We start from the raw sequence: 16,008 nt of genomic DNA, 5'->3' as shown, positions 1-16,008 counted from the left end.
AAAATCAAAAAACTTGGGTCTTGATATTTAGATTGAGATCAAAATTAACTTATTATTTCTTTTTTATTATAACATAAAAAATTGTGTTATTCTATGATTGTTAAATACAATTTAAATCTCTTGAGTAATAAATTATGATGAATATTTCTCAATCATTAGATTTATGATTTGAAGTTTTGAGATCTTGTAGTTTATCTAATTCTGTCATTTACTTATGGGGTATAATTTATCTATTGAAGATATTTTTATTTTTATTTTTCTTATTCTGATCGGTAGAGCTCCCTTATTAAAGATTTTATTTTACTTGTGCAAATTTATTTTTAGCATACAAAAAATGCAGTTCCCTAGTAAAAATATTGATTTTACTTGTGTTATTAATAATAAAAGTGTGATTCCTTCTTTAAAATGTTAATTATATTTGCTTCTTAATTCTGAGATGTAATTTTCATGCGACAACAATAATATATATAACCAATGAAAGTTCATAAGTAGGGTCTAGAAAATTGATGTAATTTTTATATTTGCAAATAAAGTGCTTATTAAATTATCCAAATAAACTAAAAAAAATATGAACCGTACAAATGTTCCGAACAAACTATATAGTAATAGTTATTATAAGATGTACATTAAAGGAAATTTTGGCACCCGCCACATTTAAATCCTAGATCCGCCTCTAAATCGACCTCATGTTATATAGCTGACTTCAACTTGCTTGGCATTGAGATATAATTGTTCTTTGTTGTTGTTATCGTATCAATTCAAAAAAATTCAAAGAGAGAATATATAAACCCTTAGTGGTGGATACGCAGGACGACCTAATACAACAACAACTACCCAGTAAAATCTTACAAAGTGAGGTCTGGGGAGGGTAATTAATGTGTACGCAGACCTTACCCTTACCCCGATAGGGCAGAGAGACTGTTTTCGATAGACCCTCGGCTCAGAAAGATGGAAATAAAAAATAAGGAAAGACAATTCTTTAGTAACTCCAGTAGAAACCGTAATATAGTAACATAAGCACAAGACGACCTAATACAAAAAGAATATTGCTAGGAGGGGGGACCATAAAAATTTGCCATTTCTTTATGTTTCTAGCCCTTGGCTACAGTCTACAGATAATATGGTGGACAAATTCTTGGCTTTCAAGATTGTTATATAATAGGACTTCCAGAGACAAGAGAAAACAGCAACTCAGCTCCTATAATTAGTTGCACTATAAGGCTGTGAAGCATAAGAAGATGTGGAGAAAGAAGAAAAAGAAGTATTTGATGGAGTACTCGAGGATGAAAATGGCGATCACTAAAACTTTTCAGTGAACACTAGGTCACACCCTTTGGTGCATCTGATGTGAGTCAGATACCAAGGTAAACAGGCAAGTCATAGCGGCAAAGGGAAGGCCACGCCTTTCTTCCAGATTTTACCTTTTTCTTATTGTATTTTCATATTACTTCTCCATCATATCATGGATCAGCCTGGCTTTTGAGTTTGTTGCTTTGCTATTATTAGTCATTTAGCTTTTGATTAAACTACTGTTCAACCAATGTCCTTGTTCAGTTTGTTGCTTTGCTATTAATGGTGTTGGAGGCAATGCCTTCTTTTTAAGAAATACAGTTGTGTTCTTACCTTTCTAGTCCATTAAGTATAATGGTGTTTATTTTCCCTTTTCTCCCAACTTTTCTAGCTCCATATCAAGGATTTAATCTATATGTAGTGACAATATGAAAGAAATTTTACACTATAAATGCAACTTAACTAGCTACAACAAGTTATTACTCATATTTTTCTCTGTACCAGTTAACAGTACCATAGAAAACATCATGCTTGGATTTGTTTAGTGCAATCACAACGCTATTTAGAGTCCACTCCGGGTAGGGGTAAGGTCTGCGTACACACTAGCCTCTTCAGACTCCACTTGTATGATTTCACTGGGTTGTTGTTGTTATCGCATTCAGAGTCAACGGAAAGCCCCTATTTCCCAGATTATATATATGGATGACCGAAGAACTTAACGCCCATGTATAGACTATTCTTTTCACAGGAACAAAATCGAAAGCCAAGAAGATTAATCGCTTCAACTTGCAGTAGATTAATACAACAGCCAAACTATTCATAGTAATAATGTTTTCACAAAAAAAAAAAAAAAAAGTAAACGGAAAACTTATCTGTTGACTAACACATCCTTTAAGTACGTATATATGTCACCTTGGTAGTTCAACCAAGTATAGCTAAATATCAGGCAAACGATCATCTTAGCATTCTTTTTTAACCCTAAAGGAACAACCTTCTGTAAGCTTCGATCTCGTAGATGATGGTGTACATGTCTGTTGTTGGCAGCTGGAGCATAGAACAAACGGTTGTGCACGACCAAAATTCGTAGTCCTGTAAGAATTTTAAAGAAGTTAGTAGTAGTACCTTATTAAATCAGTAACTAATAGTAGTTAATTATCAATCAAAAGAACACCTATAAACAATAATATAAACCAAGTTCTTGTTACTTACATAATGAAGCAGTATTGACATTCACACTCTGCAACAGTTCATTAGAGTTAAAAGAAGATAAGGAAAAAAACAAAGGGCGTGATAACGGATCAAACGATTACCACAGAACAAGTAGGTCCTTGGAGTACAGACTTTAGCTTATGTGTTTTTGTCCCCAGCGTGGCATAGGAGGGCTAAGCAAATCAATATCATTCGGAAGAACCTGAGGAGAACAAATGATATATGGTTCAATGGCATTAATGCAATTGGTATTAAGAGGATGAGGTTCAATTTTTCACTCACCATTTTAATTTGTGCAGAGATATCGATCAGGTGTAACAAGTTGCTGTCAGTTAACGAATGATGTTAGAAACTTAACAAGTATGATCAATAACACATATTATCAAACACATTGGCAGAGACACTCTCTGGTAGAAATTAAACCTTCTCTATATGTGCGCGTAAATGATATTAATTATTCCGAAAAACATGTGTATATACAATACATAGGCCAACACCATTTTGATAAAAATGCAGAATGAATAGTAATTTGTTACAGGAAACCAATAGTGTTAGACCTAAACACTAGCCACAGCCCACACACCTAACAAAAACTTATCAGCACCTAAACTAATAGAGATTAAAGGCGTAGGATTATATGGTTTTTCGAGAAACAAAACATCAGGTGAAAAAAGATCGTCTATATTAGAACAAATTCTCTTGGAACACGTGTCTATTGGTATTAGCTCCAGGGACAGACAAGGTGATGATTTCAGTGGTTGAAACCTAAGTCCTAAACCTAGGATTAAAATCCCAGATCCGGAACTGTGAATAATATAAGTAGATTATTGAAATATCAGTAATATCTACGCAAAAAATACAGTACTTGTATAAATCAAGAGCGCATGAGTAACACTAGCATGTTGAAATACACAGGTATATGATTCGAGAGAACAAACGAGTTACAGCAGAAAAGGGCACCCTATCACTCGCTTATTAAAAAAACATTATTTATAGTGTTTTTGCTCCCAGACCTCGGCTAAACGAGAAATACTGACAGCAGTATAGAAAATTTTACGCCCCAAAATTAAATGGAGTAATTCATTTTTTTGTCTGGGGAAAGAACACACACTGCAAAAAAACAGTCAAATTGCGGCAGTTATTTTTACAAATTGCAGGCAGTCGGTAACTTCCGTAATTTGTTGTTGCAGCGGTTCACAAAACTCCTCCAAGGAGGCTCGCTGCAATCAATTTACAGTAGTTCTACCGCTGTAATTAATTAGTGGGAGTTAATTTGCGGCAGTTCAACCCCCGTAAATTGATTATTAAATTATTAAAAAATTTATATATTTTACAAGTTCCGACAGTCTGAACCTATGCAACATAGGAAATCATTATTTAGCAATACAAAAATTACGGCGGTCAAAACCCATGCAATTCATTGAACGTATTAATTTCTTTTACTGCATTTTTTACAATTATTGAACTTTGAATATTATCTACTAATGAACCTTTCCACACCATAATCTAACCAAAAAAGATATAATATAACACTTAGAAACTAAACTTTGAATATAATATAATACTTAGAAATATCAACAACATAGTTAGTATCACAAAAGTATTACTTTCATATATAAATGATGGGGCCACAAAAATGCTCCGATGGCAAAAATTCCTAAACAACTCAAAGCAGATTCAGCAATGTTTCTAGCTGCATACAGTAGCGTCGGAAGAGCTGTCTCCGATATAGCAATCTGCCTCTATATTTAGTTGCTCGAAACGAACTTAGTTTTCAAACTAAATTTTAACATAAAACATTCACCCTAGCCATTCTAACATCCGCTCCAATCACATAATTACATTGCCATAATCAATTATCTAATTCAATTATAAAAAACTTCAATTATTGTCACTTGGATTACTGCCATCAGGTGATCTTCTTGCGCCCGTGGGTGATAGGGGTCCACTAGCTGCATCTCTAGGCAGCAAACAAAATAAAACAATAAGATCCTTTAAATGCTAATTATAACTTAAGCTATTTCTTGAATAAAAATCTGAACCAATTCCATCCTTTATTCTGTAGTCAAAATTTTAACACACATGAAACTAGAAATTCAGCAATACATATAAACAGTTGGAAAATTAGTTTATCAGGGAAGCTCAAATATCAGCTCTTTCCTGCTTAAAAGGTTCCCTCGGGTCTTCGTTCTTGAGACATTGTCAAAAGCTACAAGTGTGTAAGAGATCAACAATTTATTTGTTTTCACTATACTGTTTTGACCTCATAGCACATCGTTGATGCAGGATAGGACATAAACATATGATTGTCCATCCAAACAAGAATGAAAACAGAAGTGCTCTGAGCATATTCTGGAGTGCTGCATTCAGCAGAAAAATCATGCTCAAGTTCATCATGTAAACAAGCAAACATGGATTTTACAGAGTGCCAAAACCACTAGAACGGACAAGGAAAGCATGTGTCTTTTGACACCAGGTCAGCTAATATCAGTTGATGCAGCTCCTGATGCAGATAATATCAGTTGAAAAAAAATCACAAGTTTATTTACTGTTGTAGGAGGAGAAGCAAAGAACTCCACAAATTGCTCCGGTATTGTCCCTTCTTTCATTATCTTATATGCCTTGAAAGCATTCATCATTTGTTTGTAGTTCTCTTGGCTTTGGTTGTGAGCATTCAACAATTTATTGTAGTTCTCTTGGCAATGGTTCAAACATGAAGCATCACTACTTGAAGCATTCATACCACCAAAACGAGGTCTTGCATGTTTAAAAGCTTTGCTAGGGACAACTCCTAATCCTAAGCACCTTACCCTTCTAGAGTGCTCTTTTCCTAGCACTTTACCAATAACATCATTCGGCGAAACTTCAAACTCATCCACCGCTCATTTTTTTCCTATGTATTGTTTGTCACAACATTAATAAGTAACTAAATGCACACCAAGACAAGCAAAAAAGAGATAGCTGCTGAAATGCATCAAGCCAGACACTTTAAAAGTATAAATACACCTAAAAGTTTCACCTTTACACCTACATTCCTTTCATACCTTGTCTTGCTCCTCTATAAATCTTAATGTTACAAACTTTGAGCTATCATTTATCCCATTAAGGGTTAGTTCTCTTGGCCTAATAACAAGAAAACTGACCTTTAATTTTTTTTTTATCAAAACTCCTGCACAATGGAGAGTTATGCTACATGTTCAAACCAGTACTCTTCACACATAGGAGTAGAAATGATTTTAGCACTTGTTTCAGCTGTTGTGTTATCGCCATTGTACGTAGAACGACGAAACAAAGAGAGCAGTTATTACGAGACAAGATAGAGCTCCGGGGGAATTGTATTGCCTGTGTTACTAGCTAGATTAATAGTTGCAATAAAACCACTTCATCATCAGGACAGAGATACTGTTGTTTCCAAGAAAAAGCAGATAATGTTTCAAACAAGAAAGGAAGAAACAAATTGTAGACTTATTTGACATTACAACCCATTGATAAATATCAAAAAAGATACATAACTAGTCTGGAACAAGCTGAAACTAATAGTGAATCAGACAGATACATATATTAGATTTCATACCCCAAAAAGGAATAACCTTCAACAATCACAAAGATAAAGAAGAAACTTACACATATCTCCTTTGCCGCTTCATTCACATATGTTCCATCTTGTTTCTTATGAGTATCAAGATAAAGCTGTGCGCGTCCAGGCCTTCGTCCAGTCTCAGCCATCTATAAATAAAATAACCAACAGAATAACTTAACTGGAATAGTTACATAAGTTAGTTTAATAATTAAAGTAAAATGACATGAATTAACATCTTTCACCATTTCAGCCCTTCTTCTGGAGTTAGGTTTGGAGCCACCTGTATGTGTAGATGTTTGTTTCTTTCGAATCTCAGTATTCCTTCTGCACATTTCCTTACAAAAAAAAAATACTTGAAAGTCAATCACACAAATAACTAAATATAATCAAACATAAAAGTTGAAGTAATTAAATAAATACCAAAGTTGTTTCTTTAAAACGGTAATCAACAAATGAAGTCCACTGATCCCGTGGAATCCCAGTCGGAATATTTTCCATAATCTGAGCTTTACTTTTGAGTGGATCATAGAATGCTCTCCACAAGTTTAGCCTATTCGCACTCCACTTTTTCCAAATTGAATTATAAACATAACGCCGTGCAACTGACTCGACTGTCTTAAAACAAAACCGTTTCTTCAAGAATAAAACATTGGTTAGCTTATCTACTACATGCAAATATGAAGTCCAACAATAAAATAGACATGTAGCAGAAAGAATTAAAGCTTATACCTTTACAATTCGATCAAATACATGGTCAAAGTATGATACAGGTAAATCTGGCCATTTCTCAAAGTGAATTGGAAATAAGGCGCAATCAGTTGCTAAAATTCCACAAAAGCCAGCAATAAGGCCTTGTGCTTCTCCAAATGGTTCGTCCAGGTAATCGAATTCAAGCACGATACGTTCTTCACCAGATAAATTTAGAACATCCCTAACTTTCACTTTGAGCCTCTTCCTATTTTCTTCTGAATCTTTAATAAAATAAAAGCCAAAAGAAAAAATGTTACTAAACTTCAGCAGTTATCATTATGTCTTTAACCCAAACATGCTTTGTTCCTTCTTTGGTTGTATATTGCAGCCTTTAACTTTATACTGATAAGATCTCTAGTTGGAGGTTCTTTCCTATTTTTCTTTCTGTGTCAAAGCTTTAAGATTAGAGACATATTTAAGATTAGAGACATATTTAAGATTAGAGACATATTTAACACTTTATAAGACAAAAAAAAGTAAAGGTAATGTTCTACTAATTATCTAGCATGATAAAACCAACTGAGAATGCTACAACAAGCTACTTAATTTCTCAATTGACTACATTACATCAAGCCTTTTGCATTAAAGTAATGTTAAGCAGCCATAAAAGATAACCATATTTACCAACTTATTACTCTCCTTATAACATCTGGTTGAGAAGCAGCTCAACATGATAGCACATCAGTTTAAGTACATATTCAAAGGACAACTTCAGTGGCATTAAAACACATTGCACATGCAGATCCCCACCATTATTATGATATGATGGAACACTTAGTATGTTTATGAAAGATCAGGTGATCAGCAGCAGCACTAAGATAAAATTATAAAATCTACTTCATTGTATTGTCAAGTCTTACTATTAAAAAATCTACTTCATTGTACTGTCCTCCAAAGGAAATTAAAATTCCAATCTTATCATATTCACTACCATTTTCTAGGATACGTTACACCATTCATTACTTGTCTATAGCAAATAACTGAAATAAAAATCAAAAACTCATGTACTGCATTGAATAAGCAAATGAAGTTGACTTCAAAAATATATTAAAGAAAAGTTTGTTTATTCTGCTTACTGTGTCAAGAATTAACAGAAGAAGTCTAGCTCCAACAAGATATGGTCGAACAATGCAAACAATGGAGAAAGGCAGGGAGAGTGACAAAAGGTTTACTGCTTACATTAATTGATTATGTAGAGATACGCTTAGTAAACACTTTTTTAATATGATTCCCTAGTTCCTTATTAACTAAAGGTTTCATTATCGGGTAAAGTTCACTGTATTGCACTGTTTCTTCCATCTGCGCCTTCTTCTTTAACAATTGAGAGATTAATGGTGCCTTGGGTTTGAGGTCTCTCTCAATGCAGAGAGGTGAATCAAACTAAATTGAAGGCCTACTACTTTGATTTAGAACCAATCAAACTTATTCAGTGATTGTGTACAAGTTATAATTTCACATTGTGAATCTGTTGTAATGAAACAATCACAGTAACAATCATACAATAAGTAAGTATCTGTTTAAAATTATAGCATATTAACCATAATACATCTATTGTACCAAGGGACAAACAAGAATCAGAATGTAACAGCTGCTGGAAGACAGTTTAGGACCCAAGACATTTAATCTTCTTCATATATTCAATACCATTGATTCATAAAGTCCAGCTAGATATGAAACAGATAATACTATGGACAACATGTTTCAACAATAAGATATTACCTCCTACTGGCAGAGAGGTGAATCAAACTAAATTGAAGGCCTACTACTTTGATTTTTATCATATCAGTAAAAGAACCCTATCATAACCACAAAATAGGAAAATCGACAAATCCCCAAGTTATAACCCTTAACTCCAATTCATATATATAATAACCAATAAAATCACATAATTCCCCAATCGAAAGAACAGAGCATCATCACAAAACCAAAATTATACATACATGTGCCTAGGTATCTGCCATAAATATGCATGTAAGAATCAAGTAAAATGAAGGTTAAAAATTAGGGATACCAGTGCAGTAATTAAAGAAATAATGGAGAAAAAGCTTACCACAACTGAAAAACACAGCGACAAATCAATTTTTTAGTGAATTTTTTTTACATTACAGAACATGAAAGAAGAAACAGAAAACAAAATTACATTAGGATATTGAGGCAATAAAGCAGATTGCATGCCGGAAAATTCTAGGTTTATAGAGAAATCAAGCTAATAAATTGCATATAATCAACATAGAAACCCCAAATCAACCAAAAAACTCCAAATAAATAGAGAAACCTTAAATCCAACAGAGAATACCCAAAATAACACAAAAATAAAGTGAAAACCCACATGTAATTTACAAAATAGTAAATACCTGGTTACATAAAATCAGAATTGGAGAAGATGAAAGACAAATTGCAAATAATCTGAAGAAGAACACCGAGAATTTTCTAGCAACGACACTCCAATTTGGTGAGAGAGAGGCTGCCGCTTGGAGACTAGAGAGAGAGACGGCAAAAAAATTAGAAGGTCTAAAGGTTTTGGGTAATAAGTCTAAAAGATTTTGGCGGAGAAAAAAATGAGGGAAAACAAAAATATTGTGGGAAAAATTAGAAGCTTAGCGCTCTTTTGCTTTTAATGTACCAGCTGATCCACAAATTATAATTAATTGCATCGATTAGATTAGAGAAAGTCCCGCAATTTGATACAATTTGCGGGAGTTACCGAGTGACCGCCGCTAATTGACTGCCGTGACTGTTTTTTTGTAGTGACATATAATAGTACAATATTTACAAATTTTACAAAATCTTAGCAGGATTGATCATTAATTAATATTTTTGGCAATTAAATATTAACATATCATAAAAGATTCTAATAGATCAAAGCCGTAAATACAACCCTAGATTATTCACTTCCTATGTTTTCGTTCTAAAATATTAACTTCTGTAACTGAAATATTAAAAAAAAAAAAAACTGAAAGTTATAAACTTTTAATGAGCTTCTGACGCAAAACTGAGGAAATGATCAAACATTATTTGCTAACGCGTAAACTAGAAAAAAAATGTATTTCTTGCTTCCCTGTCGGATACAGAAAGGGAATTTTTTTTTTAAAAGAATTACATTGTACCCTTCTCACAACCTTCATGAGAAAAATATATTGCACTATGACAATAAATTTTGCTTTTCAACTGTGATATTATACTATCACAATAAATTTTGTTTTCCAACTCTCCTACTCACCTTTGATTTCGTTTAACTTTATACTTCTACATATATACATAGCTCTGTCTTCTTTTGCATATGCTTTGGTTATTTACTTAATACAGTGGCACATAAAGTATGCCATGCTGTTTGATTAACTCAAGTATTTGACCCAAAAACAGATTGCTTACCATCCCACTTTACGAGAACAAGAAATCTAATGTCGAACCATGAATCCTGGTAAAACAGTAAGCAGCTTGTTATTTTGGTGTAACTGTTTCATCTGCTCCAAGGTGGCAAACGAGCCTATATACAGAAGGAAATGGAGCAAAATGAGTTCGATCATCCACGCAAATTATCCATATAGAAAAAATGGTAAGGTTTACACCTTACAGTATTACATTGTGTATGTAAATTAGCATTAGTTTACAGTGGGCATGCCTACAAAACTCGGACAGAAATCACCAAATGAAGACCATTCTCAATCACGAACATAGTTATTCTGTCAGGCTAAGAATAAAACTCTCGTTAAAGTTTCTTCAACATCCAATGTCGCATCAACCATGTGTATGTTTTGTTTTTTTTGTTAGGTAAAATGAAGTGCGTGATTTTGACAATCAAAGCACCTATGAGCCAAAAAATCTTAATTCATTTTCATCATCGTCGTCCTCAGCATCAGCTGTATTTAACTCCAAATGTGGAGCAGTCAATCAAGAATATATCACCTAATCGAGTTCTAGACTCTTTTTCATGGATTCATAAACGAGATAAGTAATGCTTGCTGCTGGAACTACTTTTAGAAGATTTGGAAAAAGTCCTTTGTAAAAGCCTCTGAAACCTTCATGCTGAAGTGTTCTTCGGAACACATCAGACATTCCTTTGTAAGCAGCATCAGCATTTGTAGGTTGAGCTTGCATTCTAGCAAAATTGAAGTTGTGTGTGAATAGAAAGGCAAATTGCATGATAACACATGAAGTATATACAAATGCGAAAATTTATGGTAGCAGCATCAGTTAGACATAGAGAGCTACCTCGTGCGAACGACCTGTAAAGGATAAACACACGTTGCTCCAAGCGCTCCGGATATTGTCCCACAACCCAGTTGCACAAGAGGGCCAGGTTCTGTATATCAAACTGTTAGAAAATTTTCCATTTAATTTTGTCGGAGAAAAGTGAGTAGCAGTTAACAGTTACAAGCTATACCGCTATCATGAAGAATATATATCTTGGACAAATCCTTCAATGTCTCATAGGCTGCCAAATCAATGCCTGCATAAGGTATAATTCCAAGAAGAGATGGTATCAGCCCTCTATAAAAGGCCCGAGACCCCTCCTTAACCCATATATCTTTTGATAGTTTTCCCAGGTTGGGAACCTTTCCACCTTCACATGCATGAGTTTGTAACCGAGTCTTAACAAGATCCATGGGATAGATAGCAGTCTGTGCTACTGCACCAGCCAAGCCTCCCGCCACAAGACGCCCAGAAGCTCCAATGTCACCCTGTTCCTCACCCTTGGTACTAGCAATGACATTTTTCAACATTTCGTAAGTGTAAAACTTGATTGCACTTTCAGGTGCAACCTTCATCACATTTAATCCATTGCCCCTAAAAAAACTCAATAAACCACCTTCCTTCCATATGTTTTTGACAGCAGGACCAATAGAAGCACGAGTAGTCTGAACTTGTAAAACCACCTTAAGCCGATCAAGGGGAGCTGTAGCGGTACGAGAAGCAGCTCCTGCAACTCCCCCAGCAATCAAATACTTAGCTGCATGAACATGCTTACTGATGCCTTCTGGAATAACAGCCTGTTCACCAATATCTACAAGACATACCCTCTCCCAGTATCGGTATATATTCTCCATCGTGGCCTCATGTGGATAAAGTAGAAGAAAATTTCTCCATTCTTCAAAAGTGATAATCCCATTATTATCCTTATCGACATGTTCCACAAAACGTGCAAGTTCATCATCATCTATTTCTATCCCTGCAAAAAGGAAACTGCCCTAACTTATAAGAGGAAGACAACTAATGAAAGGAAATGAGGCTTGGGAACAATTATGACCCAGAAACATATATCCAGAGGAGATGAATATTTGTAAAAGCAACCAAATTAGCGAAAAAAGATGGAATATTTGTTTGGTAGATTCAGAAAGCATAATCCAATTAATCAACCCAAACCCATTTAGGCATCTTATTCAATGTAGATGAAACTAAAAGAGATATTTACCCGACAAACCACGTAGCAAAAGTGAAAAGGCAGACAAAGAGTACTGATGTAGAGCATTTACATAACAGGTGAAACTTCACAATTAAGTAAAAAACTCTATACTATGAGTCAGAAAACTTCACAAGGCCAACTAGCACTGTAACGAGGAGTACACATATTTTTTCTATCACTAAAGAAGAAGGCAAACATAAATTACTAGACAGAGCATCTCAAGAACATACAACTGATTCTTCATCCGGAAAAAAAGAAGAAGAAAAACACACACACACACACACACAACTGATCATAACAAAGAAAATTCTGAATCTGCTAGAAATCGGTAGAGTGCAGAGAATGCTATGAATGGAAGACTGTTTGAGAAGCTTCATTTTTCTTGGAACTGGCTGTTTGAGAAGCTTCACTGATAAGCACCTTTACCTGCTGCTTGTACAAGATCAGTCTCAATCTCCAAAATTAGTCCGGACATTCAGAAACAGCAAGCAAGGCATCCCACAAATAACTTAGTTATACCCTACACATATAAGAATAAAGTATCCAGCTCAACGCTGGAACTAAGCCTAAACCTAATTTTGCTGGCCTCAGTTTCAATACTACAACAAATTTAAGTACCTATAGACTTAAACCTCATCTAAACTCAATTCCTTCACCAGAGCACGGAAGAAAAATAAAGAGTTGAAAGAACTAAATCGGGAAAAGAACAGTTTTACGCACACACCCCAAAGTAGTTGTTCCAAGTAAAAAATGCATAACAAGATAAATAAATAAATAACTTAGTTAAAATAATCAATAAAACATAAATAAGGAAATAAATAAATTATAGTACAAGTATTTACTTTAATCAGTGTTATACTACAGGTATTGATCACCACTTTCACACGTCAAGCCACCTTCTCACACAAAATTTAGCCCCAAAAGTCCACTAACCCAACTGCATTCGATCCCAAATTTTTTTAAGGTAAATAATTTTATCAATGATAGGAAATCCCCATATACAAGCCGTATATCAAAAAGTAGAAAACCTACACCAAGATATGGTTCTCCACGGAAGAAACTCAATCTTCTGTACAATTGGGAACGGTACACCAAAAAGAAATCAGAAACAAGAAGCTACTTTGCAAGTTAACTTAAAATTAATTGCACTTGATCCCAATATCATCTGCATAACCTTAAATTACAGGGTTTAATTTCATACAGGAATTGATCGATATCCATGTCCCAAAAGAACATTAAACATAATTTTAAAAAGAAAAAAATGGGCTGTACTTATCTAAGTGTTTAATACATTTAGGATTTCTGCTAATGAAATGTACTTTGTAGGCTACCGTATAAAGTTTTAAGAGAGATGACGGTTAGTGATAACAAGATAACGGCTAGCCTTCAGGATGGTGTCTTTACAAACAATGGACCAAAAATGGTGTTGGTGGTCTTGCAAAAAAAATGAAAGGCTAGACTTTTCAAGTGTTTAGCCCATTTAGGACTTCTACAAATGATATACACTTTTGAAGCTACCATGTAAAGTTTTAGAGAGATGACTGTTGGCAATAATGATCACAAGATAATGGTGCTAGCCTTCAGAATAGTGCCGCTAGTCATCACAGCAATAGTAGCCTTATCCCAAGAGATCAGGAGACCTGGGAAATAGGTGACAATAACCGGTCGACAAAATTTGACCCCTCCGGCAAGTCCCCAACACCTGCAATCCCTTACAATTCATCACCACGTTTGCTCCAATTCTCCATCATTCCATGCTATCTTTTGCTTCTTGTCTTTCCCTCCTTGATTATAATAGCCATTGAGGCTTCAATTCCAACTCACAAGACTGGGAAGGGAACTAGGAAAAGCAGATGTAGGATTGCAATAGAGGGAAGGGATAATCCTCCTTTTGATTCCTTTCTCTTTTAAACTCAGAAAGAGTTATAGGAGTACCAAATTCTTCCATTAGTTCAGACTTCAGATGGTTCTATTAATAGCCGAACTAGGACGCCATTTATATCTAACTTGAACGGAAAATATAGGATTGAAATCAGAGTTTAGCACTATGATAGGGAAGGAAACCTTCAGAACTCCAAGCAATACAACCCTTCAAAAAAGCACCTCATCTACTCTCAATGCTATTGATCAGACAAAAATTACCTACTTGAAGTTCTAAAATAGTACAAAGTGTCAACCTACTTGATATTCTAAAATAGTACAAAGCCTCGTACTTCTGATGTAGAGATTAAAGACACATGCAGGCAACACATGAATCATCCTATACATTTGTTTGCCCTTCAACAATATGAAAGGATCAGTACAGATCTTTAAGCTGTTTAACCATGTCTAAATATAAGAATTAAAGAATAAATACATACAAAAAGACAATAAGAACTTAATGAAAAGCAAAAAAAAAAAAAATGCAAGATAAAGATAAATAATAGAATCAGTCAATATTGCAAATTGTTAAGTCACCCCAGTGGTATAGACATAGTTTCCTTGCACAAACCAGCAGAAGTAATTCTACTACATTCACAGCACGTATTTACACCAGTAAACAAGAGAGCAATATTAACATGTACGATTAATCTCAGAGAACGAAATTGAAGAGGGAAATGATAAGTACCAGCTTTAACAAGGGCATCCCAAAGCTCCTCCGGCAAGATGCAGCCACTATGCTCCACATCAATAGCCTGAAAAATCCTATACAGCTCCAGCTCCTTATCATCCATGTACTTTCTGAACTCCTGATAACCCACCCTCCCATCCTTATCTTTATCACACACCCTTAGCAATTCTTTAGCAAACTTATAATCAGCTGGAATTTGCATAGCAAATAATCCTTTATCGATTTTCGTGTAATCCAAGTAACCGGCATTGTCCGAATCGAAAAAGCCGAATAGGCTTCTGATTCTAATGTCCCTTTCCTCATTAGTCTCCCTTAGTGCTGATAAAACGTGGTCCATTGAGACCGGTCCGGGCTTCTTCACCGGGTTGCAGCAGCCGGGCCGGTCCTTAGTTGCCATTGCTGGGTTTCTTCACCGCATGGAATTTTAAAAAGAATTTCAGATCTAAACGCAACAGTGCTTTTGTGTAGTAATTCTGTATAGAAGCGAATTAATTCCAAAAAAAAAAAAAAAAGATAGAATAAATGTGAAGGATCCGAGGAATAAACCCGGTTTAATAGGCCGGTTTTGTTGTTAACGAGTCAAGGGAAGAGTCAAAGTTTACCAAAGTTGAAGAAACTGATTAATTTATTGGGTACTGTACTACTGTTTAAACAATGCTTAAAGAAAACGTCAATGGCCGGTTTCGGACAGACATGGACAAAGAAACCAATTACCGAATTTCTTACTTCCAGTTAGGAGGGTCCAATGGGCGTCTGATAAATTGTAAGGGGGCGGTGGTGAGTCGGCGGAGCTGAAGCGGTAGCTACCGGTGATTTGTAATTCAGTGCGTGTGAAAAAATTTCCTAAGTGGGTGGAACTTGGATGGAATAGTCGATTTATATTGACGGGAACATGATTCCGCACGTTCAACCCACCCACCCCCACCCCCCCGGATGGGGTTTGGCCGTTTGGGTATGAGCCTGGTGTCATGTTCACGCTTTCGTTTTCATGCTCATGTTTCTTGTGCCTTTATTCCAAATTTAGAGCCAAAATTTAAAAAGAAAAAGAAAAACAGAATTTAGCATTGGTTCATGATTTTTTACCAGAGATTTTATGTTTGAGCCTTGAAAGTTGGAATTTTTTATTTTCCCTTAATTAGCTTATGCAGCAAAAATTCAAATTAA

The 16,008-nt window shown here is 35.0% G+C and overlaps 1 protein-coding gene across 4 annotated transcripts; it reads right to left on the bottom strand.

The window, feature by feature from the left end:
• Window positions 1-4,089: 4,089 nt before the first annotated feature.
• LOC107815125 (calcium-dependent mitochondrial ATP-magnesium/phosphate carrier protein 2) lies at window positions 4,090-15,741 on the bottom strand. Of its 4 annotated transcripts, XM_075256560.1 has the most exons (10): window positions 15,571-15,741; window positions 14,842-15,251; window positions 11,214-11,999; window positions 11,042-11,132; window positions 9,184-10,928; window positions 6,809-7,050; window positions 6,500-6,712; window positions 6,322-6,414; window positions 6,124-6,225; window positions 4,090-4,459 (listed from the first exon to the last, which is right to left on the bottom strand). In XM_075256560.1, the coding sequence occupies exons 2-5, from the start codon at window positions 15,239-15,241 to the stop codon at window positions 10,736-10,738; spliced, it is 1,470 nt and encodes a 489-aa protein (XP_075112661.1). In that variant the 5' UTR covers window positions 15,242-15,251; window positions 15,571-15,741; the 3' UTR covers window positions 4,090-4,459; window positions 6,124-6,225; window positions 6,322-6,414; window positions 6,500-6,712; window positions 6,809-7,050; window positions 9,184-10,735. The 4 variants fall into 4 exon arrangements, with proteins under 4 accessions (XP_075112661.1, XP_075112662.1, XP_075112663.1 ...); XM_075256561.1 differs by having other exon boundaries at window positions 4,090-4,451; window positions 14,842-15,740; XM_075256562.1 differs by lacking the exon at window positions 6,809-7,050 and having other exon boundaries at window positions 14,842-15,740.
• Window positions 15,742-16,008: the final 267 nt, after the last annotated feature.

Source organism: Nicotiana tabacum, chromosome 6 (genome assembly GCF_000715075.1).
Source record: "Nicotiana tabacum cultivar K326 chromosome 6, ASM71507v2, whole genome shotgun sequence".
In the NCBI taxonomy this organism is placed as follows: domain Eukaryota; kingdom Viridiplantae; phylum Streptophyta; class Magnoliopsida; order Solanales; family Solanaceae; genus Nicotiana; species Nicotiana tabacum.
Note: the sequence above shows the minus strand (reverse complement) of the source record. Positions and strands in the feature narration are given on the sequence as shown.